At 55.5% G+C, this 26537-nt stretch overlaps 1 protein-coding gene across 4 annotated transcripts in view; it reads left to right on the top strand.

The window, feature by feature from the left end:
• Nucleotide 1: 1 nt before the first annotated feature.
• The window catches only part of ITGB2 (integrin subunit beta 2), a 45952-nt gene continuing 19416 nt past the window's right edge, over nt 2-26537 (top strand). The window contains exons 1-4 of one of the 4 annotated variants that reach the window (XM_063702690.1): nt 2-389; nt 20987-21047; nt 21400-21488; nt 24594-24774. In XM_063702690.1, coding sequence (XP_063558760.1) covers nt 20990-21047; nt 21400-21488; nt 24594-24774 — 328 coding nt within the window. In that variant the 5' untranslated portion in view covers nt 2-389; nt 20987-20989. Of the gene's footprint in view, nt 390-3054; nt 3500-11084; nt 11276-20986; nt 21048-21399; nt 21489-24593; nt 24775-26537 lie in introns of those variants that run through there. The other 3 variants (XM_063702689.1, XM_063702691.1, XM_004062922.5) reach the window with 3 other exon arrangements.

Here is a 26537-nt window from a genome sequence, read left to right as displayed (position 1 = left end):
GCAAACGCAACGGAATACGGCCGGGGTCGGGTGGTGGGGGTCTGGGTCGGGGTCAGGGTGGGGGTCGGATCGTGGTGTCCGCGGCGGGGGAGGCTCCGCGCACCGGCTGAGCAGCTCCGGACAGCGGGTGAGGGAAGGCGGCTTCCTCCTTCTTCGAGACCCATCCTCGTGCCCAGGGAAGCGCCTCAGGGAAGGAGGAGCCACGTTCCAGGGCACCTGGCTGGGACCTGCCGCAGCCTCTGCGCGCAGCGGGCTCCATCCCCCGGGCCACAGATTGGGAGACTGAGGCAGGCGCGAAGCCCGCCGCCCAGCCTCTGCCAGGCCTGGTTCCGCTAGGGAGACCCCGGCCACCTCCAGGCAGTTTTCCTGAAGCCCGCGGCCAGGAGAAGGTGAGCGGCTGCCCGTCGGGGGTCGCCTGCGCCGGGTGGATGCGGCGGCACTTGGGTGCGGTGGACTCCCAACCTCACTGTCCGACCAAAGGATCGCCCCGGCTGGGCGGGGACCTGGCGCGCCTAGGCCGGGAGGGGACAACTGGTTTCGGGCGGTCTCTGCCCCAGTGACCTGTAGACTTTGGCTTTGGTTCAGGGACGTCTGGGGTTAAAAATGATCGTTTGGGTTCTCGCAGTACTGTTCGCGGTCTGAGCATCTCCATAACGCGCACATTCCCATAATGAATTTCCGAGAACCGGCACGCGTGCCTCCCCTCTTGGCTCCTGGGACTGCGAGGCCGGATCCAATCTGTGCGCCTCTGAGCGCAGGGAGGGCTGATGGCCCGGTTCCGCCTGTCCGTGCCCCAGGATGTTACAGGAAGCTCAGATGCAAACTCTTTGGGGCTGTGGAGTTCCCGCATTGGGAAACTCTTGCAATAAAAATAATCGTGCTGTAATCCCCAGGGACCATTGAGAGGAAGTGGTGAGGGCGGGGGAGGCGCGGGAGGAAGAGGCTGGGGGCTGAGGTGTGCTGGGGTGGGTAGGAGACCGGCTGCGCCCAGCACGGAGCCGCTTCCTGGTAGCCCTGGCGGCATCACCCTTGGGTCGGGTTCCAGAGCCCGGGGGTCCTTTCAGCTTTCCGTTCCTTTTCCTTATACTTCGTCCCTCTCTCCAGCTAGAGAGGGGCAGGCTCTGGGGTCTGGGTGCTTTTGTTTTGGAGCCATTTAACTTGAGTTATAATAACATGCTTTTCTGATTATAAAATGAATGCATGGCTACCATAAACAATTTGGAAAAGACAGAAAACAAGTTAACACGTTAAAATCTCAATCCTGTCTGGTGAGGACTGCAGTGAAGCCCAGCTGGCCACCCCTTCCGGGGCCTCTGTTCTCCCCAGGGCCTTGCAGCCTTTCTGGGCTTGGCATTGCTATGGCTAAAGTGTGAAAGGGTCATGCAAGGCTGTCAGCCCTGCGTCCCCCACGTGTGACTGCATGGGGTCCCACCCAAATCGGAGTAATATACCCACTCAGCCTCACCCCTGCTCTGCTGGCCCCAGGGAGGAAATGCTCATCATTGCATCCGTCCACCCCACCCCTGCAGTGCCACATTCACCAGCCTCGCTGGGCATCTTCCCCTCCCCGCCCTCTGCCCCTGCCGCATTCACCAGCCTCACTGGGCATATTCTGCCCTCCCCGCCCCTGCGGTGCCATATTCACCAGCCCCGCTGGGCATGTCCCCCACCCTGCCCCTGCAGTGCCACATTCACCAGCCTCGCTGGGCATGTTCCCCCACCCTGTCTTCTGCCCCTGCCTCGTTCACCAGCTTCACTGCCCCAGCCTTCCTTCACTCAGCAGCCTCTGGGCCCCGGTCCCCACTGCCACTCCGTGTTCCCAGGCTCTGCACTCCCAACCCTTCATCTGCTCATCCCTGGGAGGCAGACCTGTCACCTCATTTACAAATGGAAAAAGGTGCCTTTCAGGAACTGACCTGAGGCTGTGCAGCCCCCTGCCTAGCAGGTGCCTAGCGGTTGCTGCTGTTTCTATCAGAAAGAAAAACTAACAGGGGGAGGGAGGGGGGAGGGCTGCCCTCCAGCCTTCAGGGGCTTCCTGGGTGGAGGGGCCCGGACCTTTCTGGTCAGGTCCCTCTGGGTTGACAGGTCATCTCCGGGCCAGGACTCAGAACTGGAAGAGGGAGGGGCAGCGAGGAAAGGTCCCTGCCTGGCGGTGCTGCCTTCCATGGGGGCCTGGTGGGGCAGAGGCTGGAACACCCACTTGGGGTTTCTGGTGGGAACTGGGGAGCTGGGTGGGGAGCCTGAGTCCCCTCAGAGGAGGAGTCATTTTGAAACTGGAGGGAGAGGCTAAAAGAGGAGGCTGTGGAGAGACCTAGTGTTGACCAGGGTCCAGCGTCAGTGTTTAGGTTCTCTAGCTCTTCCCCGCCTCCAGTGTCCTCCATGTCTGCACCATTCCCACGTGCCTGTGTCCCACCCCTTCTCCCACACACTGTCCCCACTCCCCATGCCCCATTCCTCTCCAGAGAATCACCGGTCTAGAATAGAGACCTACAAACTTGGGCCCTTAGGCTGGCCCTCCATCTGTTTTTGTCAATAAAGTTTTATTGGAACACAGTCATACTCATTCACTTTGAGAAGGTCTGTGGTCACTCTGCAGCCACAATGGCAGAGCTGAGTAGTCACGGCAGAGACCATTTGGCCAGCAAAGCCTAAAACACATACTGTCTGCAGGGGCTTCCTGGGTGGAGGGGGGGTGAACCTTCCTGGTCAGATCCCTCTGGGTTGAGAGCTCTTCCCCCTCCAGGGAAGAGCTTGCCCACCTCCGCATCGCAGCTCACTTTTACGGAGCACTTTCTCTCTGTTCTGTGCCACCCGAGCCCATACCCAGGCCCAGTGAGCTCTGCACATTGGTCATCCCCTCACTGCAGGGGGAGGCCCCAGATACAACCCACAGGACACATTTGTGTGTGAAGTGCCACACTAGGGCCCAGAAGGGACAGCTCCCCACCAGGTAGGGACAAAGCAGGGGTAAAGGGAACACATGGGCCAGCCTATGAGCTGGACCCTTCAGGATGGGAAATGCGTGGGCGGGGTTGCAGAGGGGGTTGGTGAGGGGCTCGGGGACAACACAGGTGTGTTCAGAGACAGGGCAGGTCATTAGATTTGATGAAGGCTTGGGGTCCCTGAGCTTAGGAAGCCCCCATGGAAACCAAGTCACAGGCATCCAGGGTGAGGAAGGCTGCCCACAGGCATCCAGGGTGAGGAAGGCAGCCCACAGGCATCCAGGGTGAGGAAGGCAGCCCACAGGCATCCAGGGTGAGGAAGGCTGCCCACACTTTTCTTGGAGACACATCCCCAAAGACGTCCTCGCATGGCTCCGTTTGGGCGGAAACCATGAATTGAACGGGAAAAGAAATATGTCAAGTATCAGAAAGAAGAGTGGCATGCTTTGACAGCAAGTGGACTCCGAGTCCAGGGCAGAGCCTCAGTTAGGGTAAGAGGCACCCACCCGACCCGACCCGACCCGACCCGACCCAACCCTCGGGAGCCCTGCTCTCTGGTCAGTTGGCCTTCATGGGGGTGGGGAGGTGGGTGGAGGAATGAAGTTTAGTGGTGTGCGAAGGTGGCAGACTTTGTTTTGGTAGATGAGGGCATTATCACCCACTGCCCCACCGCATTCGAGCTGCTTTCAGTCGGCTTGGTGCTTTTGCTCTCCCTGACTGTGCAATTGTCGTTCACTGCTGGGCCATGTGGACAGACTGGAATTATAGTTTCTTCTCCTCCGGTTTTCCCCCTGGAGTCCATCGTTGCTTAACTGTTTTCCTTGTTCCATCTCCTTTGAACATTGAGCATCTTCCCACCCCCAGGGGGCCTGGAAGACTTCCCAGCATAACTCCCCACCCAGCCAAGGCTACCAGTCAGTCTGTCCCTGGACAGGGGGTGACAGGTGAGCCTGTCTGGCAGCCCTTGCCAGGGGCTGTGAAATCTTCCTTTGGGTGAGTCAGGGAAGCAAGAATGCCACCTCCTCAGCTCTCTCCCTCAAGGAGGAGCCACACCACGCAGAGGAAGGCAGAGGAGGGAGGAACTGTGCTCCCAGTGTGGGAAGCTGCGTCGGGGGGTGGGGGGGCACAGGCCCACCCAGGCCACAGGGGGATGGAGGCTGCCCCCAGCTTCTCGCAGCCCTCCCTCCTTCCTACACTCACCTGCCTTCCCCGGGGCAAATCTCCATTTCTGCATTGCACCTGGCCTGGTGGCCTGGGACCAGCCCTGATGGTCGGCCTGTTTGTATGGATCTGTGGGGGATCCCATGAGAAAGAGCTCGTTGGAGCACCCCAGCTGGGGCACCCAACTCCATTTCCTGCCCCGTGCCCTCCCCACTCGCCTCCAGGGAGTGTGTGTCACCTCCTCCCCTCTGCCAGCCCTGCCTGCAGCCCTCTTCTCCGCCCCCGCCCCCGCCCCCAGCCTGCAAAAGGCCTCACCCGCTTTCAAAGGGAGCTGAATCAACACTGCAGAAGGAAGTCACTGGGGGGGAAGAAGTGAAAAAGAAAAAAAAAGGCCTACGTGGGGGCAGGGTTGGGAGGAGACCAGAGTTGGGTTGCAGGGGAATTTGCAGGCAGGTTGGAGGGTGGGCGGGAGAGGGAAGTGTGGTGAGTGACTGGGAGGGAGCAGCGGTTCCCGGGTGGCCCCCAGGGTCCTCGTGGGGGTGCTCTCCAGGCAGGAAGGGGCTTTCTGCCACTTGGACATCTCCCCGTGGGGCCAGACCCCAGGGGTCTCCAGGGCTGGTTAGACCCCGTTCTTATCCCTTATGAACCTCACTGACCTGACTCTTCCCTTGGTGCTGCCAAAATATTGCAGCTCCCCAAGCACCTCTGTGAAGTGAGCCTGGAACCACCCCCTCCCCACTGGCCCTCTCCATCCTTAGCATCTTTCTTGACCTTCAAACCCTGCTCCTATGGGGTCTCCTCCGTGGAAACTTCCAGAATCCCACCTGTCACAGAGAGACCTCCTTCCCAAGCTCTGGGGTTGTGTGTTATGGGGATGGAAGCTGGGCGAAGGGAAGCTGGGGGGCCCAGGCCAGCGTCCAGTATGGGAGGGCAGGAGAGCAGCCCTCAGGCTCTGAATCTCCTTCCCCATCTATGCTCACCGGCTGCCCCCGCTGCCTCCACGTGTGGACGCTGGGGGTCCCTCTCATCTGCCTTGTGTCATGGCTGACATGCTTGTCTCCTGAACTCGATGGTCTGTTCTGGAGCTCAGGGTCGGGCAGCCTCAGAGCACGCAGTTCTGCCAGGCAAGCACAGGGAAAGGCTCAACCAACCAACCCCTGATGACAGCAGGTAGTTTTCTGGAATACATAAGTGAAAGTGACTGCAAATGGAATTTCTGGGCTGACTGGAGGGAAAAGATTGTTCCCAGAATCCTGCTCCAGTCCTGCTCACTCACGCCTGGCTTCAGAACCTAGCTTGGTGATTCAGCAGATGAGAAACCCGGAGCAGTTGTACCCAGACATGCGGCCAGTTTCGCCCGCCTGACTCCCTTGGCTCTTAGGGACGGACTCCTCAGTCCTAACTTGGGATCAACATCTACTCTTTCCTGTGGCTGCTTGGCTGGAGGGCCCTGGGAAGCAGCCCGGCGTGGCCCCACGGATGCCGGTTACCGGTGCTGCTACGTTTCCTTCTGCGGTCGCCATTTCCTCATCAAAGCAAGAGGGCAGGGCAGCAGGCCTCCCGGCTCCGTGGAGCCTGTGATTTTTCACTCCGTGCAGCCACACCTGATATTTTTACACTAAACGCACCAATTACTCACTTGTCTCCACAAAGAAAAACGTGCACAGCCTCTGACTTCCAGCCTTGTGCAATAGGCACATCAGATGGGGGATAGTAAGATGAGTGCTGAGTGAGTCTCCGGAATGGAGGTCTGGGTCCCCCCATAGCAAGGTCACGGCTCTGGGAAGCCCCACGGTCCCTAGCCCCTCCCCTCCACACCCTCCACCAGCCTTTATTTATTTATTTATTTAATTTATTTATTTATTGTATATATATTTTTTGAGACGGAGTCTCGCTCTGTTGTCCAGGCTGGAGTGCGGTGGCACGATCTTGGCTCACTGCAAGCTCCGCCTCCCAGGTTCACACCATTTTCCTGCCTCAGCCTCCCGAGTAGCTGGGACTACAGGCATCCGCCACCATGCCCAGCTAATTTTATTTTTACTGATTTATTTTTGTTGTTGTTGCATTTTTAGTAGAGACGAGGTTTCACCATGTTAGCCAAGATGGTCTTGAACTCCTGACCTCGTGATCCACCCGCCTCGGCTTCCAAAAGTGCTGGGATTACAGGCGTGAGCCCCCGCGCCCGGCCTCTAACAGCTGTTTTAATGCTCCGTGTGATCATTTCAGCATTGGGATTATCTCAGAGTTGGCATCTATTAGTTATCTTTTCTCTTACAAGTTCTCAAGGTTTTCTTTGTTGCTGTTTGAGTACTTTTGGGTTGTATCATGGACATTTTGAATATTATTTAATAAGACTCTGGATTCTACTAAAATCCTCTGGACAACAATGATCTTTTTGTTTTGCTAGCAGTCGGTCTGGTTAGGGTTAGACCACAAGTCCAGACCTGCCTCTTGTGGGCTGTGGTTCTCATGTGAGTTCAGCTTTTATTTTTTCTTTTCTTTTTCCTCCCTTCCTTCCTTCCTTCCTTTCTTCCTTCCTTCCTTCCTTCCTTCCATCCTTCCCTCCCTCCCTTCCTTCTTCCTTTCTTTCTTTCTGACAGGATCTTACTCTGTCACCCAGGCTGGAGTGCAGTGGTGTGATCTTGGCTCACCATAGCCTTGGCAACATAGCGAGACCTAGTCTCTATTAAAAAAAGAAAGAAAGAAACAACAACAACAAAAAGAAAATTTACGGAATTGTGCAATCATCACCACAATCTAATTTCAGAGCATTTCCACCCCCTGAAAGATCCTTCTGCTCATTTGCAGTCACTTCCTCCTAGCTCCTTTAAAAAAAAAAAAAAAGATATAAACTATTTTAAGAATACAGAACAGCATGCAGAGCACTGGTACCAATCCCCAAACAGCTACCTCTCATCTTACCAAATCTTAACATGTTGCCTGACTTGCCCAGAACTTTTTCTTCGTTTTTAGTAAAGAAAACTCTACAATAGAACTTTGAAGCCCTCTGCTTCCATCTCCCAGGCCCGTAGCCTTCTCTGTCTTCAGGGGTAACCACTGTCCTGCTCTAGGGGTGTGTAGGTCTGCAGGGACGAGGTGCATGTTATTCTGCAATGCCTCCTTCTACATTTTGCTTTTCAGAAGAATCTCAGTGTTACGGATCTGTGGGTCATGAGGCTTCAGAGCAGCACTTCAAGGGCTCTTATTCATTACCCCGCAGCGTGAGTGTGGCACCATGGATGTATGCGATCTAGGCTATATTTGGGTCCACTTTTCAGGAGTGCTGTTTTTTTTCTTTCATGCCATCCTTTGGCCAGCATCTAATTTCGTTCAATTGTGTCCATGAATTTGGCCTCCTTATGATCTTTGTGCTTTAGAATATGTAGTTATTTCCCTTGTGGTCTAGTAATTATGTGTTTATCATTGTCCCACTTTGTAACATAATTGTGTTGAAGTTGGAGAGGAACGGTTACATTCCTCAAATTCTCTACCTGCCAAATTTGCATTTCTATTTGATTTTTTCTTGTTTGTTTGTTGTTGTTTTTGTTTTTGAGACAGAGTTTCATTCTCATCACCCAGGCTGGAATGCAGTGGCACAATCTCAGCTCACTGCAACCTCTGCCTCCCAGGTTTGAGTGATTCTCCTGCCTCAGCCTCCCAAGTAGCTGGGATTACAGGCATGCGTCACCATGCCCAGCTAATTTTTGTAATTTTAGTAGAGACAGGGTTTTGCCATGTTGGCCAGGCTGGTCTTGAACTCGTGACCTCAGGTGATCCACTCACATCAGCCTCCCAAAGTGCTGGGATTGCAGGTGTGAGCCAACGCGACTGGCCTGATGTGTTTATTTCTGAGAGAGATCTGTTAGAGATATTTGCTGTTTGGGGCTGTGTCAGTTTGCTTATATATTTGTCAGTCTTTGTTTTATATATTTTGAAGTTCGGCACATAAAGGATTATGGCTGCTGAACTGTCTGTGGATTCTGACTCTCATTAGCTACATCTTCCTTTGTCCATTTGATGCATTTTGCTTTGATTTCTATCTTTTTGATGTTACACGCTATCTTCGTTAGTATTTTCTAGCACATACGTGTATTTTGTTTCTTTATTTTCAGCCTTCAGTGTTCTCTTTTAACAGTTTATCTGATAGAAAGCCTTTTTTACACTTTTTACTTTTTAATTGTGATAAAATATATATAACATAAATTCACCATTTTTACCATTTGAAGTTATGCATTTCCGTGGCATTATGGACACTTAGTACTGTGCAACCATCACCACCAACTTCTCCAAAACCATTTCATCTTGCAAAACGGAAACTTTATACCCGCGAAATAATAACTTTACACTTCCTTGAAATGTTTTTTTAATCTTACAAAAAAAAATTTCACACATCTACAAAAGTAGAGAGAATAGTTTAGTGAAGCCCTATGTCCCCAGCAGTGGCTTCAAAAATAATCAACTCACAGGTGATCTTGTTGTATCAACACCTCTCCCGACTCTGCCCCGACCCAACCCACCCCTCTTTATTGGGAAATAAATCTGAAACATTATACTGCACCATCTGCAAATATTTCAACATGTAACTCTAAAAGATGGGGACTTTTTAACATAACCACAAACCATTGTCACACCTGAAACAATTAATAATGATTTTAAAATATGGTCCATGCATTGCAATTGGTTCTATTAAGAGATTAAATCTCTTAATCTAAAGGGTCCCTCTCCCTTTGTCTCTCCTCTTGTACTTTGCTGTTTGCCTTGTGAGGGTTTCTTCAGCCTGGATTTTGCTAATTGCATCCCTACGATGTCATCTAACACACCCTCCTGATGCTCCTTTGTAGATCTAAAAGGTTCGACCTGATTCAGGCTCAATAGTAACATTTGTTCTTTCTATTTTTCTTCATTTCTATAGTTATTTCATCAAGACTAATTCATTAAAGGTGTGTGCATAACGTCTGCTGCGTCCATGATGTTCGCAGCGATGGTCATTGCTTACTCTAAGTCATCAGCGGGTGTAGTAGAATGATATTCTCTTTCTGTCCTTCTTCATTATTTTCTAGGCTAAGTCTGTAATGAGAAGATACCCTTGACAGAGAACACTTCATTGGAACTTGTTTTGTCTCTTTATTTCTAAAACCCAATGCAAGACCTTGTTGATTTAAAACAAGAAAATGTAACCCATTCACAGGTGCTGTGATTCCTGATGGGTTTGAAATTATTCCCAATGTTTTATTGTTTGGTTTTTATTTACCTTTCTTGTTTGTTCTATTTTCCCTTACTTTTTTCTTTTAAAAGATTTGCCTTTTTTTTTTTTTTTTTTTTTTTTTTTTGCTCAGTTGCCCAGGCTGGAGTGCAGTGGTGTAAGCATGGTTCACCGTAGCCTCAACCTCTTGGGCTCAAGCAATTCTCCCACCTCAGCCTCCCAAGTAGCCTGGACCATATTGCGTGCTACCATGCCTGGCGAATTCTTAGAAAATTTTTTTGTAGAAATGAGGGTCTGGGTCTCCAAATGTTGCCTAGGCTGGTCTCGAACTCCTGGGCTCAAGTGATCCTCCCACCTCGGCCTCCCAAAGTGCTGGGATTACAAGTGTGAGCCACCACACCCAAAATAAAGATTTGTCATATTTTTTTTCAGGTATATACATGCTATTTTTATTCCTAAGGAGACTTTTGAATTGTTAGCATATATACTTAGATATTTTCTATCAAAATGCCCACTGACAAGCATCTGTATTCCTCCCCAGATAGGATGGAATGGCAATGTGCTCCCCGGCCCCTCCCAACCCAGCCCTCTAGGCGTTTTGTTTCACAGTGTTAATATTTTTACCACTATTTTTTAAATCAACAGGTTATGACATCATAATTTTTACTTATTTCTTTGCCCAACTTTGTATCATCTGCTCTTGTATTTCTCATGGATTTCTTCATGTCTATTTCTGCAAGACATCTTTAAAACAGAGTTTAGGAGCCGGGAGCCATGGCTCACGCCAGTAATCCCAGCACTTTGGAAGGCAGAGGTGGATGGATCACTTGAAGCCAGGAGTTCAAGACCAGCCTGGTCAACATGGTGAAACCCTGTCTCTACTAAGAATACAAAAATTACCCAGGCGTGGTGGTACATGTGCCTGTAATCCCAGCTACTTGGGAGGCTGAGGCAGGAGAATTGCTTGAACCCGGGAGGCAGAGGTTGCAGTGAGCCGAGATCACGCCACCGCACTCCAGCCTGGGTGACAAGAGCAAAACTCTGTCTCAAAAAAAATTGAAAACATAAAAATAAATAAATAAATAAAACAGAGTTTAGGGTAGTAATGTGTCTGAGTCCTTGCTCTGAAGATGTCTGATTTGGGTTTTTTTTCTAGGTATAATCTCTTTCCCTCCTCTTCCTCCTCCTCCTCCTCTCCCTTCTCTCTCTCTCTGAGCCTGTAGTATTTTCCCTTTCATGTTCTGTGGTATCCTCCTAATGTCCCTAGTTAACAGGACCTCATCCATCCATCCCTGGGGTGTTCAGTGGCCTCGCAATCCACGTCCCCGCCCAGATCTGCAGCCTTCCTCCTGTGACCTGAGTGTCTCCTCCTCGCTGTCCCTGTTCTGTTCCCTCCCGCCCTCACATGCAGGTGGCTGTCAATGCGTGCACGCACCCAGGTTTTCTTGCCTGTTCCCATCTCTTTATCCTCCTTGGCTGGTTCCTCCGCTCCATTCTCTGGCTCAGGAATTTGCTCTCCAGGGTTTTTCATTCCGCTCTGTAGCAGAATGTGCTACTGTTGCTTTCCAGCATCAAACTTTTCACTCCCATGGCCTCTGTGTTCTTCTTCCTAATGGGTGCCCTCTCCTCTGCCTGGCGCTCCTGGAGGCTGGGCCCCTCTCCCGAGTGTGAATCTGATGGAGGCAGGTCCTTCTCGCCGGGACCTCATGTGAGAAATGACATGTCCCACCTGTCTCAAGGGGCCGCTCTCTGACATCAGAGCCGCTGTAGAGCGGAGAGGGGCAGGGGTGAAGGGCCACGGTGGTGCAACCCACCACTTCCTCCAAGGAGGAGCTGAGAGGAACAGGAAGTGTCAGGACTTTAGCACCCGCGCCTCCAGCTGAGGTTTCTAGACGTGACCCAGGGCAGACTGGTAGCAAAGCCCCCACGCCCAGCCAGGAGCACCGCCGAGGCCTCCAGCGCACCGAGGGTGAGTGTGCAGAGGCCCCGCTATGTCCACGGTGATTTTTGGAGGGAAGCACTCTCTTGCCCCAGCCTGGAGTGACCCTGGTGGCCCTGCTCATGGCCCCGGCCCAGGGGTGTCTGGCAGGAAGGGGTCTCCAGACCGTCTGCTCCAGGGTCCCCTTTGAGACCCGGCAAGGGGAAGTGCCTGCCACCAAGAGCAGAGCCACATGGTGTGCTGGGAGCGCTTGCGGCTGAGGATGGGGCCGGCATGGGAGGACAAGGGGCTGTGAGGCTGGCAAGGCCAGGAGGAGGCTGGGCCCACAAGCCCCTAAGGGGACGGCTAGGGGGTCCTGGTGCTCCGGGCTGGGCAGGAGGCAGGTTCCCGGGGCCTCCTCTGTGAACCTGCTGCGCCTGCCTGTGTTAGGCCCTCCTGTCTGCATGCTGCCCCGCCTGACTACAGCGATTCCATCTCCAGATCGACTCGCAGTGTGTGATGTGTGATATGGTGTGGTGTGGTTCGTGGTGTGTAGTGTCGTGTGTGTAGTGTGGCATGGTGTGCATGTATGGTGCACGTGTGTGGCATAGCGTAGTGTGGTGTGTGTGTGTATGTATGGTGTGCGAGTGTGCGTGTGTGATGTGGTGGGGACTCTGTTGTATGTACATGTATGGTGCACATGTGTAGTGTAGTGTGGTGTGGTGTGGCACATGCTCCATGCTCCTCTGGGACCCTCGAGCTTCCCTGCCTCCTCCGTGGGGACCCCTGGGTGACGTCTTGCTGTAGGGGAGCGGGCACTGCTGTGCGATTCTTGTCGAGATGGTTCAGCTGGTGACCCTGGCCTCCCCACAACAGGCTCCTGGAGGCCATTCCCAAGGTCCTGGTGGGAAGGGGATTGAAGCCACGCCCCTGGGTCCCAGGGCCACCTGGCCCCCTTCCCCCAACACTGCACTCTTGGGGCCAGCCCTCCCCACGCATCCTCCACCCCTGGCACCACCCCTTGCACCACCGTCCCCACACCCAATCCCCCCTCCCCTGGATCTGGGAGGTGGGATTCTGCCCTGCTGTCCCTGTCCGTCCGGGGCCCCTCTCCTCTGTCAGTTCCTGGGTGGGGAGAAGGAGGGGTGGCATGGCTGCAATGGGGAAGGGGGGGGATGGCCGGAGAGCACAGCCTGGGAGCGAGCTGTGGGGGCATAGGGGACACTCGCTGTCACTCGCCTTCCCCATGATGGTGGCGCGACGCCTGCGGGTTTGGGGGCTGAGGCCGGATTCTGGAGGCTTCACAGAAATGAGCTGCTAGAAGCTCTGGGCTGTCTGCCGTCACCCCAGTGCTTCACCATGAGTGGCTTCGCGACTCCATGCCCAGCTCACTGCAGAATCCCCGGGGGCCAGCACTTTACCAAGAGTGGCCTCCAGACTCCATATTTTAGGAAGGAACTCCCACCTCATCCAGCTCACAGCAGAATCCCCAGGGTCCCTGCCAGCCTGGCACCCAGCGTGCCCCTCAGTATTCTGGGGATGAGTGGGGGAGTCCCTCTGCTGGGAAGAGGTCCCTGGCTACGTCCCTGCAGGGCGGCGGCTGAGCCCATGCCTCGGCCCCAGGGCCAGTCCCCGCCGGGTGCCATCCTGAGCAGGGCCACAGAACGGATGTCCCACATGGCCAGGACCCCTGTGGCCACCTGACCCCGGGGGAGGTTGTAGCCCTCGGTGAAGCAGGTGACCGGGCGGGCTGTGGGGTTTGGTGTCAGCTCCACAGCGTCGCTGCCGCTCAGCGTATGAGTTTCCACTCCCAGCACTAAAAGAACAGCTGAGCAACTGCAGGTGCCTCCGAGTGCTGGGAGAGGGGACGCTCAGCTCCGAGTGCTGGGAGAGGGGACGCTCAGCTCCGAGTGCTGGGAGAGGGGACGCTCAGCTCCGAGTGCTGGAAGAGGGGACACTCAGCTCCGAGTGCTGGGAGAGGGGATGCTCAGCCACCCAAGGGCCTTTGCCCCAAGGGAGTAAATCGGGGCATTTCCTGGTGGGCGTGGGCTGGGCTGGAGAAGCTGGGCCTCCTGGCAGGGGCTGGCATGAGATCCAAACACTGCCCAGGCAGCTGGACACTCCTGAGCCTCGAGCTTCTCACCTGAACCACAGGGTGGTAACCCCTGCCCCTCAGGCGGCATCGACGTGACCTGCCTAGTGCACTGAGCCTGAGGCAACACGGCCACCACCAGGAGACTCCCTGGGGAAGAGGCCCCCAGACAGTGAGGTGCCCATGAAGGAAGTTCTGCACAGGGGCCGCGGCCGTCCAGGAGATGGGAGGGGCCCTGTCTGCATCCTGTCTGGAAGGGGCATGGGGTGAGCAGGCTATTTGGTCCCCCGCGACTCAGTTTCCCCATCTGTGAAACAGGAGGGGTGGTCTGGCCAATTGTGCGCACTCCAGCTGTCTCTATAATCCACCGTGTAACTTGAACTCACTTCCCCAGGGCTCCTGCCAGGCCCAGGTCTGTCCACTCTGGCCCAGGCCGGGCCCCACCAGGTACCAGGGCTGTGGGGCATTTGCCTCTGTGGATGGGGCAGCATGACGCCTGTGGCGATTCCATGGAACAGGTCCTGTGTGGGCCCCCCTTGCTGCACTCGTGTCCTGTGTCAGAGAACCGTGGTCCCGCCTGAGGCCATGTCACCGGAGGCTGGCTCCTGTTCCCGGAGGAGAATGCCAGCTGCCACAGGCGTCAGTGACACAGGCATTCGCCCAGCAGGTACAGCCCAGGTCGCTGGGAAGCCCCAACTCAAGGGGCTCTGCAGTGGGCGCCTAGCAATTATGGAGATGTGGGTGATACCCACCCCAAGCCGGACCTGGTGCCAGCAATGATCCCTCCCATTCTGCTTGGCACAAACTGGCACTGACACGGGGCATTGATTAGGTGGTTGCATTTGTCGATTCCGAGCCCATGTGTGTGGAGCCCAGGCCCTGGGCGAGCACAGAGGGCCCTGGTGCTGTCCTGAGCAGAGGCCCCTGCCCACCCGGGGCTGCGTGTTCTCTCCGGCCATTCAGGGTCCGAGAGTGCAGAAGAGTTAGCCTCAGGGGAACACCTTCCTGCCCAGCTGATTTGTAAACAGCCTCGCTGGGGGCACATGTTGGTGTTGGGAGTGGTGGAGGTTTCTGTGTGTGATGGAAACTTGGGGTAGGTGTTGGGGAAAAGAGGTGCTGAGAGTCTCAGCAGAGGGCAGAGTCCAGGAGTCCTGGAGTGCAGCTCACAGCCCCTGTGCCGTGCCTAGAAGAGAGGCTGGCAAGCCCCTGTCCCATGGATGGGTGAATGGGTGAGTGACAGTGGCAACAAGTCCATGCCAGCAGGGAGGTCCCACCGCCATGAAGCAGCGTCCTCATCAACGTCACAGTGGGAACAAGAAAGCCGGTGGCTTTGGAATCTGAAGGAGCAATTTCAGCATAATTCGTCGGCCACCATGAAATTCCATTTTTAAAATGTCCTTTATTCATTTATCACAAAAAGGGTGGAAAATACAAACAGGAAAAATGAAAATTGAAAATACTCATAGTGCCACCACCCAGAGAAATGCAGAATATTTTGGAACTGTGTCTCTCTTTTTTTTCCCATAAATTCACTTTTACCACGAAGCCAAGCTGCCCTGAGCAGCTGTTCCCATGTTTTTGTTGCTGTGTGGGACTCCACAGCACAGGCACCGAAACTGCCAAAGCATCTTACAGGTTGACGGCTACACAGGGAATCAAGATATTTTGGCTGAAATCCCCAGTTCTTTCGTGGGGTGACTCATATGTTTCTTAGCCAGTTTTCTTCCTTCTTTTGTGAATTACCTGCTCAGGGTGCCACACCCTTGAAACATCCTTGAATGGAGTATTTACCTTTTTGTTATTAATTTCTAAGATCTCTTTAGAGATGAAGATTATTACCATTTACCTTTTGCACTAGAGAGATAATAGCTATTTCCTCTATGCAATTTGTTATGTACAACATGTGCCATTTTAGAGTCTGTCTTCTTGCAATTTTCCCCCTTAGCTTTTTTTTTTTTCTTTTGAGACAGTTTCACTCTTGTTGCCCAGGCTGGAGTGCAGAGGTGAGATCTCGGCTCACTGCACCCTCTGCCTCCCGGGCTCAAGTGATTCTCCTGCCTCAGCCTCGCGAGTAGCTGGGATTACAGGCGCCTGCCACCACGCCCAGCTAATTTTTGTATTTTTAGTAGAGATGGGGTTTCACTATGTTGCTCAGGCTGGTCTCAAACTCCTGACCTCAGGTGATCCGCCTGCCTCAGCCTCCCAAAGTGCTGGGATTATAGGCATGAGCCACCATGCCCGGCGTCCCCTTAGCTTTTATGCTGAGGTTTCCTTACTCTTAGATACCTATTCTTCTATTTCCTTTATTGTTTTATTCCCTAAAACTGAAGTCCTACACATTTGTGGCCATTCTTTTATGTCCACAGCAAAAGCGTCCGGGGCCTCGGCCTCACGTCGCCGCCCAGGAACAGACAGTCTCCTTCATGTTAGACGGAGGAGTGGTGTCCCCTTGTCTAAAATGCTGTAAATATCATTTGATTTCCCTTTGACTTCAGGTATTTAGCAGAGGTACTTTAGCATTCCTTATTAATATGTGTGTGGGGAGGGGGGTGGGGTGTCTCATTTTATTTCATTTGGCCAGAAATTGTGGCCTTTAAAATTTGTGCTATCAGGCTGGGCGCAGTGGCTCATGCCTGTAATCCCACCACTTTGGGAGGCCGAGGCGGGCGGATCATGAGGTCAGGAGTTTGAGACCAGCCTGGCCAATATGGTGAAACTCCATCTCTACTAAAAATACAAAAATTAGCTGGGCCTAGTGGTGTGCACCTATAGTCCCAGCTACTCAGGAGGCTGAGGCAGAAGAATTGCTTGAACATGGGAGGCGGAGGTTGCAGCGAGCTGAGATCTAGCCATTGCACTCCAGCCTGGATGACAGAGTGAGACTCCATCTCAAGCAAACAAACAAACAAACAAAACTGTGCTATCAAACTTCACAGATAGTCAAACCAACGGTAGGAACATGTCTCCCTGACCCTTGGGAAAATACACTTTTGCAGGGTCGGAGGTTCAGAGGCGACATGGGCTGGGTTTTCCTGCATCCTCTCTGCTCCGACTTGTTCCTATTTGATCTGACCTGTTTTTGTCCCTGGATTTCCTGGAGCCTCTGTGATCCAAGGACAGTGTTCCAGCCCCTACCTAACGGCACTTCTCTCCAGTTCTTTATCACGTTCCTACGAAGCAGAAATGAGTCCATCTTGATGCTCTGGCTTTTGGCTTAAAAGGTGGATGCCTAGTTTATAATCATGCCTTGAGCCTTCAGTTCCCAGCGCAGGGGTTGGCTCCCATCTCCTCTTCCTTCCAACCTTGTCCCCTGACGGCATCGTCCATCACTTCCCGCGCACCTCCGAGTCACTTTGATTCGAGCATGTCTCCTCTAAGACAGCGCAAGGTGGGTTTCAGCACAGGCAGGAGGAAGCTCTGATGCAAAGTTCCAATGGGTCTGCGGGGCCTCTGGTTCCTCAAGCAGTCTCGTCTTAGGGTTTTACGGGGTTGCAAAAAGGAAGCCTGAGACTGGGCACGGTGGCTCACGCCAGTAATCCCAGCACTTTGGGAGGCCGAGGTGGGCAGATCACGAGGTCAGGAGATCGAGACCATCCTGACCAACACGATGAAACCCTGTCTCTACTAAAAACACAAAAAAATTAGCTGGGCGTGGTCATGGGCACCTGTAGTCCCAGCTACTCAGGAAGCTGAGGCAGGAGAATGGCATGAACCCGGGAGGCGGAGCTTGCAGTGAGCCGAGATCGCGCCACTGCACTCCAGGCTGGCGACAGCGAGACTCCGTCTCAAAAAAATAAAAAGGAAGCCTGACCCCGCTGGATTCCTCTCCCAGCATAGGCTCTGCCCTCTGTCTGCTGTCTTGCTTAAAGTTTCCTTTCTTTTTCTTTTCTTTTCTTTTTTTTTTTTTTTTTTTTTGAGACAGGGCCTCGTTCTGTCACCTAGGCTGGAGTTCAGCAGTGCCATTAGGGTTCACTGCAGTCTCCCCTTCCTGGGCTCGAGTGATCCTCCTTCCTCAGCCTCCTGAGTAACTGGGACTAGAGATGCATGCCACCATGTCTGGCTAATTTATTTTCTATTTTTATTTTTTGTAGAGATAGGGGTCTCACTGTGTTGCCCAGGCTACTCTCAAACTCCTGGCCTCAAGTGATTCTCCTGCCTTGGCCTCCCAAAACACTGGCATTGCAGGCGTCAGCCACCAGGCTGGCCTCTTCCTTTCCTGTGTTTTCTCCTGTTCTCCTGTCCTCGACTTCTGTGAAAGGGTGTGTGTGATTTGGCCCAGATCTGCTGCAGATCTCTTCTGACGCCGCTTTCGTGTCCCAGAGCCTGAATGTTCAGAGCTTTGCTCACCGTGAAGTGGGGTTCTTGTTAGCTGTGTCCATTTGGTGCCCGGGAGGGAAGGGCGCCCGGCCCCTGAGGGGTTCTCCGGGGAAGGACGACCTCGTCCCCCTGGTCCTGCCCCCTCAGCCCCCCGCTCCCCCTGTGCAGGGGACTTGGTGACAGGTACCACTTCCTGCAGCTGGGCTGGAGTTGCACCAGCACTTCCCTCTCGGGCAGGGTTGAGGTCAAGGGCGACTCTGATGCAAGGTTCTGAGAGGCCTGTGGGGCTGTGGATTCCTAAGCAGCCTCAGCTTTGGGTTTTGCACCTTAGGTCTTGGTAAGGGGACACGCCCGCCCTTAGACGGGGGAAGTCCAGGAGCTGGAGGATGAGGAGGGCACCCGCCCCCAGTGTGGGGCAGCAGGGAGGGCCTCAGGGTGATCAGGTTCCAGGCCAGAGCTCTGGGGCCAGCTCAGGGGCTGGGGTGGGGGGGTGTCTGTGCTCTTCCTCCCCTCCTGCCCTGCAGCTCTGCCAGCTTAGCCTCAGGGCACCAGAGGTGACAGTGGCCAGGCACCTGACTGTTTGCCCGAATGCTGCCCTACATCTGTGCCTTACCCATTCCCATCCCCCAGGGAGCTGGCACGGGCCCTTCGACCACCTCCAGGCACACGGAGGAAACCGAGGCAGATAGGCCTGATGGGGTCTTGGTCTCTCAGGCCTCAGGTGAGGCCCTGGACCTCCGTGGGCCATCCTGGCTGCTGGGCAGAGGGGCTGCCCTGCCCTGTTCTCCCACAGAAGGGAGGCCGGCTGCCAGGCTCAGTGCACTGCCTTACCTCCTGGAGCTGACCTTCATCCCCAGCTGTTTGTCTGGGCTCAGCCACTGGCATTGGGGGGTGGGGCAGGGCCTGGCTTCTCTTGCGCCCCTAGCTCCAAGCCCCCCAGGGCTGCTCATGGAGGAGCAACAGTGGGGAGAAAGTGGCTCCCCACCAGCCCCCTTCCTGTGGTCAAGGTTGGGGTGCTGTGGTCTCTGAGCCAATCCTGCTGGAATCAAGGTGCATCCCCCTCTCTCTGTGGGCAGGTGGGGGTGCCCGGGGTAACTGGGCGCAGGTCCATATCTTGCTGCTGCTGGGGGCCTCAGTTTCCCCATTTGAGGGTGCGAAGTGTTTGCATGCCGCTGGTCACGACTGTGTTAGGGGTGGAGACGTCATGTCTGCGGCCCCAGGGAGAGCGTGGAGCTGGGGTGTGGGTCCTTACCAGCTTGGATGGGGCTGCCAGGGGAGGTCTGCACCCCCTCCCCACTTGGCGCAGCTGCGACCTGGGGGAGTCCTGAAGCCAGCTGGACCCTGCACCCTGGGGTAGCTCCAGCATGCACAGGGCCTCCGGTCAGCTGAGGGGCTGGTGGGCACTCGTGGCACCGAGGTCAGTCCAGGCGCAGGACTTTGAGGGGGCCCAGATGGAGAGCTGGAACTGGCCTCGGCCTGAACCACAACCCCCAACGATCAGATATATGGGGGCTTTCAGACACAGGGTGGGCCCAGTGTGAACCAAAACCACCTCCTCCAGGAAGTTACAGCAGGGTGCAGGTTCTGTTTTTGACCCCAGGATGGGAAGGATCAAGGGTTCCCTTTTGACATTTTTGAATTCTGATTATAATTTTGCTGGGAACCAGGGAATGAGGTCACCGCCAAAACAACAGGACCTTGGGGCTTGTTGGGGCGTCTAAGCTGTGGGATCCTCAGATGGGCCCCTGGTGGGTGTTCCGTCGGCCTCAGAGCTCCCAGCACAGGTGCAGGGCTTTTGGGGGATGGAGGGGAGCCAGGGCCTGTGGCTGAGGGCACCCAAGCCTCCCGGGCCACAGCACAGCACCCAGCGCTGTCTTCAAAGCCGGCAGGCCCTAGTTTGGGGCTCTGCTGGCTTGGGTCTGCCCACTGAACTTTGGGTGACCCTGCCAGCACCACCCGAGGGAAGGGAGTGGGGCAGAAACGCCCCAGCAGCCTGGGAGGCCGTGAGAGGAACTGGCATTTGCTGGGGGAGGTGTGTTGATCTTTGCTTCTGACAACAGCCCCAGGGTAATGGAAATGTCTTCCTGCCCACCATGACAGGAAGGCTCCTGGGTACCCCTTCTCAGTACCTCTCCACCTTCTTGGTGCCAGATAAAAGGGTCCCAGCCAGCTATAACGTTCTCAGGTCCTGGGAGGTCAGACCCAGGGGCCCACCCCACCTAGGAAGCCCTAAGACCCCCCAAGGAGCCGACCTAGGCCTGGTTTGGGCACCTCCAGGATGGAGGGAAGGGAGCCCAGGGGTGGAACAGCCCTGCTGCCTGCTAGGAGGTGCTGCCGGCCTCCAGCACCAGGCTGAGGCCTGGTTCCGTCATTTTGCCTCTGGGGCCGAGGGCCTGTGAGTGACCACCGAGCCGCCCCTGGCTATGGATGCGTGGGTTAAGGACGGGGTGGGTGTGTATCTGGAAACAAAAGGGCAGGACCCCGGCAACTGGTGGCTTGGGCAAGTCAGGTGACTTTTTTTCCCACCTGGCAGGGACTGCAGGGCTCCTGGGCAGGCCTAGCACACAGCTTGGCACCCCTGGGCATCAAGCCAGCTTTCTCTTCCTGGCACACATCCTGGCACCCATGGGCATCAAGCCAGCTTTCTCTTCCTGGCTATGTTTCTGCCACAGAGAGACAGGGCCAAGCCCGGCTCTGCTCCAAGCACAGGCTCTGCTCACAGAGGACCTGGGGCACACTGGGGCAGAGTGCACACACCAGGTGTGTGGGGTTCTGGTGTTTGTGTGCGTGTACATTTGCACGTGTGTATGGTGTGTGCGTGTGGTGTGTGTGTCTGTGTGGTGTGTACGTGTGTGTACGTGTGCATGTGTATATTTGTGTGTGGTGTGTAGTGTCTTGCGTGGAGTATGGTGTGGGTAAGGGGTGTATACATCTCTGTGTGTACATATGTGTGGTGTGATGCATGTATATGTGTGGTGTGTGCATGCACGTGGTGTGTACATGCAGTCAGGCACGCATCTGTATGCATGTACACGTGCATGTGTGGTGTGTGTACACGTCTGCATGTGTGTGTGTGCCTGTGTTGTGTGTCTCTGCAGGGGCTCGCTGCAGCTGTCCTGGGTGCCTGGCTGCTGAGCAGGTGTGCTGCCCGCACTGCTGGGCCCGGGATCCCTCCCTCCCTGGCTGTTGGCAGCTGGGCCCAGCGCAGCTGTGCTGGCCTGACCCTAACCCACCCCCTGCAGCAGGGACAGGGCCCCAGCTCCTTGTCCCAGGCCAGCTGGAGGGGAGCTTCATGGGTGGTCAGCCCCAGGGGTTGGGCCTGAGACCGTCACCAAGACCCCTTCCCTCCACAGGACATGCTGGGCCTGCGCCCCCCACTGCTCGCCCTGGTGGGGCTGCTCTCCCTCGGGTGCGGTGAGTTCTGTGTTCCACGGAGGGGACTCCACGCGTGACATTCCGATCAGGGAGAACAGGGCCTGCCCTCATGTTCCCATAGACAGAAGTTACTGGGAGGCTGGGGAAGGACCTTGCCACTGGGGGTAGGTCAGGGACTCAGGCCTCGTCTCCGCACGTGCCAGGAGGCTGTAGCTGTGCTGTTTCCCGAGGGCCCCTCTTTGCACCTGGGGGTGGTGGCTGATGCGGAGTCTCCTCCTGGAGGCTGCCTCCCTGTCTTTTTGGGCCTCCTCTGACCTTCCTGCTCTACTCCCCCTTGGGTGTGGGCAGGGCGGCCCAGAGCACCCACTCACCAGCCGGCCTCGTCCCCCAGTCCTCTCTCAGGAGTGCACGAAGTTCAAGGTCAGCAGCTGCCGGGAATGCATCGAGTCGGGGCCCGGCTGCACCTGGTGCCAGAAGCTGGTAAGTGCCTCCTGGGCTCCTCCCCACCTGCCCAGATCCTGGGTGGGGGCCCTTTCCTGCCCCTGAAGCCAGTGGCACCCAGAGGACCAACAACTCCATTTTCTTTTTGAGGGGGTCCCCAGACCCTGGCCTCACCTTCCCGTCAAGGGCCCCTGAGGTTCTGATGTGTGGTCTGTTTGGAAACACACACAGAACACACACTTGTATTTTTTCTCAGCCATTTCCAAGTAGGTTGTAGACATGGAGCCCTTTGTCTCTTAGTACTTCAAGGGAGGTCTTTCTTAAGAACAAGGTTTTCACTTACAAAACCACGTAAGCAAGTGCAGAAACACGCGCGCTTCTGGCCCCGCATCGCCAGCACGCTTTCCTGCAGAGTCAGCAGGTTTGGGGCCAGTGACGGGACCCACCAAACACAGCCCTCATCAGAATCCAGGGGCTTTGCAGGGACAAGGTGGCCGAGAGGAAATGTACTTTGATGTAAATGTATTTTGATACATGTATATCTATATTTGATAAATTCATGTATCAAATTCAGGAAATTCAGCATTGGTATCTCAGTATCATCAAACCTACACGCTACACATATTTTATTGGTTGTCCCAATGATGTCTTCGTGAGCAAGTTTTCCTGGTGGATTTTGTCACCCAGGCTCACCCTGTGCTCAGCTGTCTCAGGCTCAGAATCTCCTCACTCAGGCTCACCCTGCACTCAGCCATCTCAGGCCCCAAATCTCCTAACCCAGGTTCACACACTGCACTCAGCCGTCTAACGCTCTGAATCTCCTCACCCAGGCTCGCCCTACGCTCAGCCGTCTCCTTGGGCTTCTTGAATCTGGACAAGTCCTCAGCTTTCTTTGTCTTTCCTGTCCTTGGGCATTTCTGAGGAAGTCAGGAGAGCGGCTTTGTAGCATGACCCTCGGGGGTCTTGCCTGGAGTTTCCTCTGCCTGGACTCAGGTGTGCTTTGGCAGGAGCCCCTCAGTGCCCATGAGAGGCACTGCTGTGGCCCCGTCCCAGTCTTGATGAGGTCAGCATGGACGGCTCTGCTGAGACGGCATCCCCCCGGCCTCCCCATCCCGCTGCACGATCCCCTTGCAGCCACTGTGGGCTGGTGACGTTCTGCTCTCATCAAATCGCGCCCACAGGCTCAGCATCCGCGGAGGTCCCCGCCTGAAGCCGCCATCACTGCGATGGCTGCAGATTGGTGCCGTGCTGGTCCCTGCCTGCCACTCACGGCTGCCAACCTAAGGAAGGGTCTCTCCTTCTCTGCAGCCTCTCTCTCATCAGCGTGACCCACAGTTTTATTTTGTTCAGTAGTGCATGATCTGTGGCTGTCCTTTCTTCCCCGAGATGCTCAAATCCACTGGGTCTGCCTCCGTGTCCTGTCCATGCATCCCCATTCTATTGTTCTGAGCACTTTCTTGCTTTCTGGAGCAACATGATGCTGCAGGCCCGTCTTCATGTCCCTTGCCCCAGCCTGGAATCAGATGGTTTTCTGACGGCTCGGGTTCCTTTCCCTTAGAGTCTGGGCTCCAGCACCGTTGTAGCAGGACAAGCCGCAGACAGAATTCCTCAGACACCCGGTTAAAGAAGGAAGGGCTTTATTTGGCCAGGAGTGTCGGCAGACTTGCGTCTTAAGAGCTGAGCTCCCCGAAAAAGAAATTCCTAGCCCTTTTAAGGGCTTACAACTCTAAGGGGTCCACATGAAAGGGTCGTGATAGATAGAGCAAGTGTGGGGAACGTGACTGGTGGTTACATGCATCAGCTGACAGAACAGAAAGTTTTGCAATGCTTTTTCATACAATGTCTGGAATTTACAGATAACACCAGTAGTTTTGGTCAGGGGTTAATATTATTATTATTATTATTATTATTATTTTAACCACCAGGGCCGGGTGGTGGCGCCAAGGTCGTCTGGCTATTTATCTTACTTCTGTTTCTTTCCAACTTTTTGCTTTCTCCCTTTTCTCCTGTCTTATAAACTAGAGAAGGGGAGGGGTTGGAGAAGAAGGGGAGGGCAGCAGGAGAAGTGGTGTCTCATTCCTTACCGTCAGCAGCTTCCTCGTTTCTCAATTTTGCGTCCCACGGGGAGTGGCTCCTGTCTGTCCTCAGACTGAGCAGGGTGGCCAGGCCCCAGGTGGAAACCACCTTGGTCAGGCTGGGTTTTTTCCCTCCCCTTTCTGGAGGTTTTCAGCTCCTCTGAAATAAACACCTTTCAGTGAGATTTGTTTGTTTCTGTGTGGATTACATTTAGGCTTTCTTTTCTCTCTTGCTGGGATGCTTGCTGATGTACTTTTATTTCTGGAGGACTTCTTTAAAAACTTCTGTGGTTGCAAAAGTCAGAGCCCTACAAAGAGGCACCCTGGGGACTGTCGCCCTCCCCTCCTACCTGCCCCCCTGCCTGCGGGACTCACCAGCCTCTGGGGGCCGGGCTTATCCTCCTGAGCTTCCCTCTACGAAAGCAAGTGCACAAACACGCGCTTCTGGCCCCGCATCACCAGCACCCTTTCCCGTAGAGGCAGCAGGCTCGGGGCCAGTGACGGGACCCACCAAACACAGCCCTCATCAGAATCCAGGGGCTTTGCAGGGACAAGGTGGCTGAGAGGAAAGCGCCCTGGGCCCAGGCCTCCCAGGCTCCCCTCCAGCTTCTGTTCTTCTAAACTTTGAGGGGCTTGGCCCAGAACCCTGCCCATGTTCTGGGTTTCTTGGGGGCCTAGGGACTGCCACGTCCCTTTGGGACAGAGCAACTCCCTTGGACAAAGGTTCTGCTGATGAAGGGCTTGAAGCCCCTGGGCCAGCTGCTAGAGGACGCTGAGGCCTCTCCTCTTGGGTCAGCCTTGGGCTGGAGAGTGGATCCTGAGTCCTTTCTGCCGCTAGAGGCAGAGGAGGAGGCGATACCCTGTCCCCCGGGGTCTGCTGTGTCCGGGAGCCTTCAGGCTGTCTGGGAGGCCGGAGGAGCTCCCTGTCTCTGTCCACAGGGACTTCTGTCCCAAATTCCAGGCGCAGAGGAGGAGGGGACAGGGTGGGTCCTCAGTCCTCGATGGCCAGTCAGCCTCCTGCAGGTCCCGCAGTGTGGCCCCCTCCTGACCCCTGACTCCCCCTCCCCAGAACTTCACAGGGCCGGGGGATCCTGACTCCATTCGCTGCGACACCCGGCCACAGCTGCTCATGAGGGGCTGTGCAGCTGACGACATCATGGACCCCACAAGCCTCGCTGAAACCCAGGAAGACCACAATGGGGGCCAGAAGCAGCTGTCCCCACAAAAAGTGACGCTTTACCTGCGACCAGGTAGGCTTGGCCTCGGTGGTGGTGCTAGGCACCGTCTGTGCTGGTTATTGGCTCTGGCTGGGAGCCTGGCCCTGCTCTGGGGTGTCAGGGCTGCCCAGAAGGCATGTGTCTGGGTCGGACGGGTGTGTGGGCCAGTGAAGCCCCAAGGCTGCTGGAAAGCTGAGCTCCTCAGCGCCCTTCCGCTCTGTCCCCGGGTGGAGCTGCCCCAGCCCTTACCATCGGTGCCCAGTGTCTGCACTCTCTCGCAGCCCGACGTTCTGCACCTTTTTTTTTTTAAAGGGAGACCAAACCATTTGCAAAACAGTATTCCATTACACACTCAGAAGGCCAGGGTACTCTTAGAAGAGTAAAGGCTCTGATCAGTCTTGCAGCCAAGAGACCTAAGTAACTGTTTAAACCAGTGTTGCCCAAACCGACTTGACCAGAGCACCTGTTTCGACTTGACCAGAGCACCTGTTTCAGAACACAGTCCCCTGTCAGTGCTTTGAGAAACGCCCTCCTTATCGGTGGCTCACGCCTGTAATCCCAGCACTTTGGGAGGCCGAGGCGGGTGGATCACTTGAGGTCGGGGGTTTGAGACCAGCCTGGCCAACATTCTCCTGCTGCGGCAGGAGAATCACTTGAACCTGGGAGGCAGAGGTTGCAGTGAGCCAAGATTGTGCCACTGCACTTTAGCCTGGGCGACAGGGCGAGATTCTGTCTCAAAATGAAAAGAAAGGAAGGGGAGGGAAGGGGAGGGAAGGGAGGGAAGGGGAAGGGAGGGAAGAAACGAAGCGCCCTCTTTGCTCCAGGAAGGCAGGTGTGGTGGTGCAGCAGATTGGAGAAGGAGGCCTGGTGTGGCCACCGACCTGTGACCTCCCAGGCCACAGTGAGGCCAGGGAAGGAAGGGGAAGCCATCTCCCAGGGAGAGGGTGCAGACGGGGCCGGGGTGACTTTAGAGGAACCAGCTGGTGTCGGACAGGCTGGGGCTCAGAGCTCTGCCCTCAGGGGAAGCCCAGGTCAGCGGCCACTGAGTTAGCCTTGGGGCAGAGTGGCCCAGGGTGCAGGCGGCCAGGTGACAGCCAGCAGCAGCCGGGAGGGAGGCGGCTGGGAGACAGTGAGGGATGGGGCCGAGCCAGTGGGGAGGTCCTGCAGAAGCAGGGGCCAGGTGTCCCTGGGGGCAGCAGGGGACAAAACTCCACCCTGGTGGTAGGGTCAGGCCTGCCCCTCGCTGCCCCGTGAGCAGGCACAAGCCCCTTCGTGCTGGAACCTCCACCTCGGACCTCAAACTCGAGGGCCTGGCCCTGTGGCCCCTGGAGGCAGCTCTGATGTATTTTCCCCACACCCCACTTCACAGTGAGGAAACTGAGGCTGACAGAGGTGTTGCCTGTGGCCAGAGTTTGTGCAGCTCTGTGGTGCTGGAGGTGTCAGGAAGGATCGTCCTGGAGGGTGGGGGTGCGCCTGAGTGGGGGCATCCTTGTGCCGTGGGGAAGGGTGGGGGAGTGGCTGCCCACGGCCTGGCATGCATCCCCACTGTGCAGGGGGCAAATGCTGTGGCCTCTGGGAGGGCACAGGTGAGCTCGGGTGGATGCAGGTGAGGGTAGGCAAGCTCGGGTGAGCACCATGGAGAGATCTTAACAGCACCCCAGGGCCACAGGCTCCCAGAGCAGGGCGGCAGGATCTGGGAGGGGACTGTCCTCTCGAGGGGTCCTGGCCCTACCCCCGCAGTCTGCTGGCCCTTCGCTGAGCCTCCACTCTGGAAGGGAAGGGACGGGGCCCCTTGG

The sequence above is a fragment of the Gorilla gorilla genome, chromosome 22 (assembly GCF_029281585.2).
Source record: "Gorilla gorilla gorilla isolate KB3781 chromosome 22, NHGRI_mGorGor1-v2.1_pri, whole genome shotgun sequence".
Classification (NCBI taxonomy): domain Eukaryota; kingdom Metazoa; phylum Chordata; class Mammalia; order Primates; family Hominidae; genus Gorilla; species Gorilla gorilla.
Note: the sequence above shows the minus strand (reverse complement) of the source record. Positions and strands in the feature narration are given on the sequence as shown.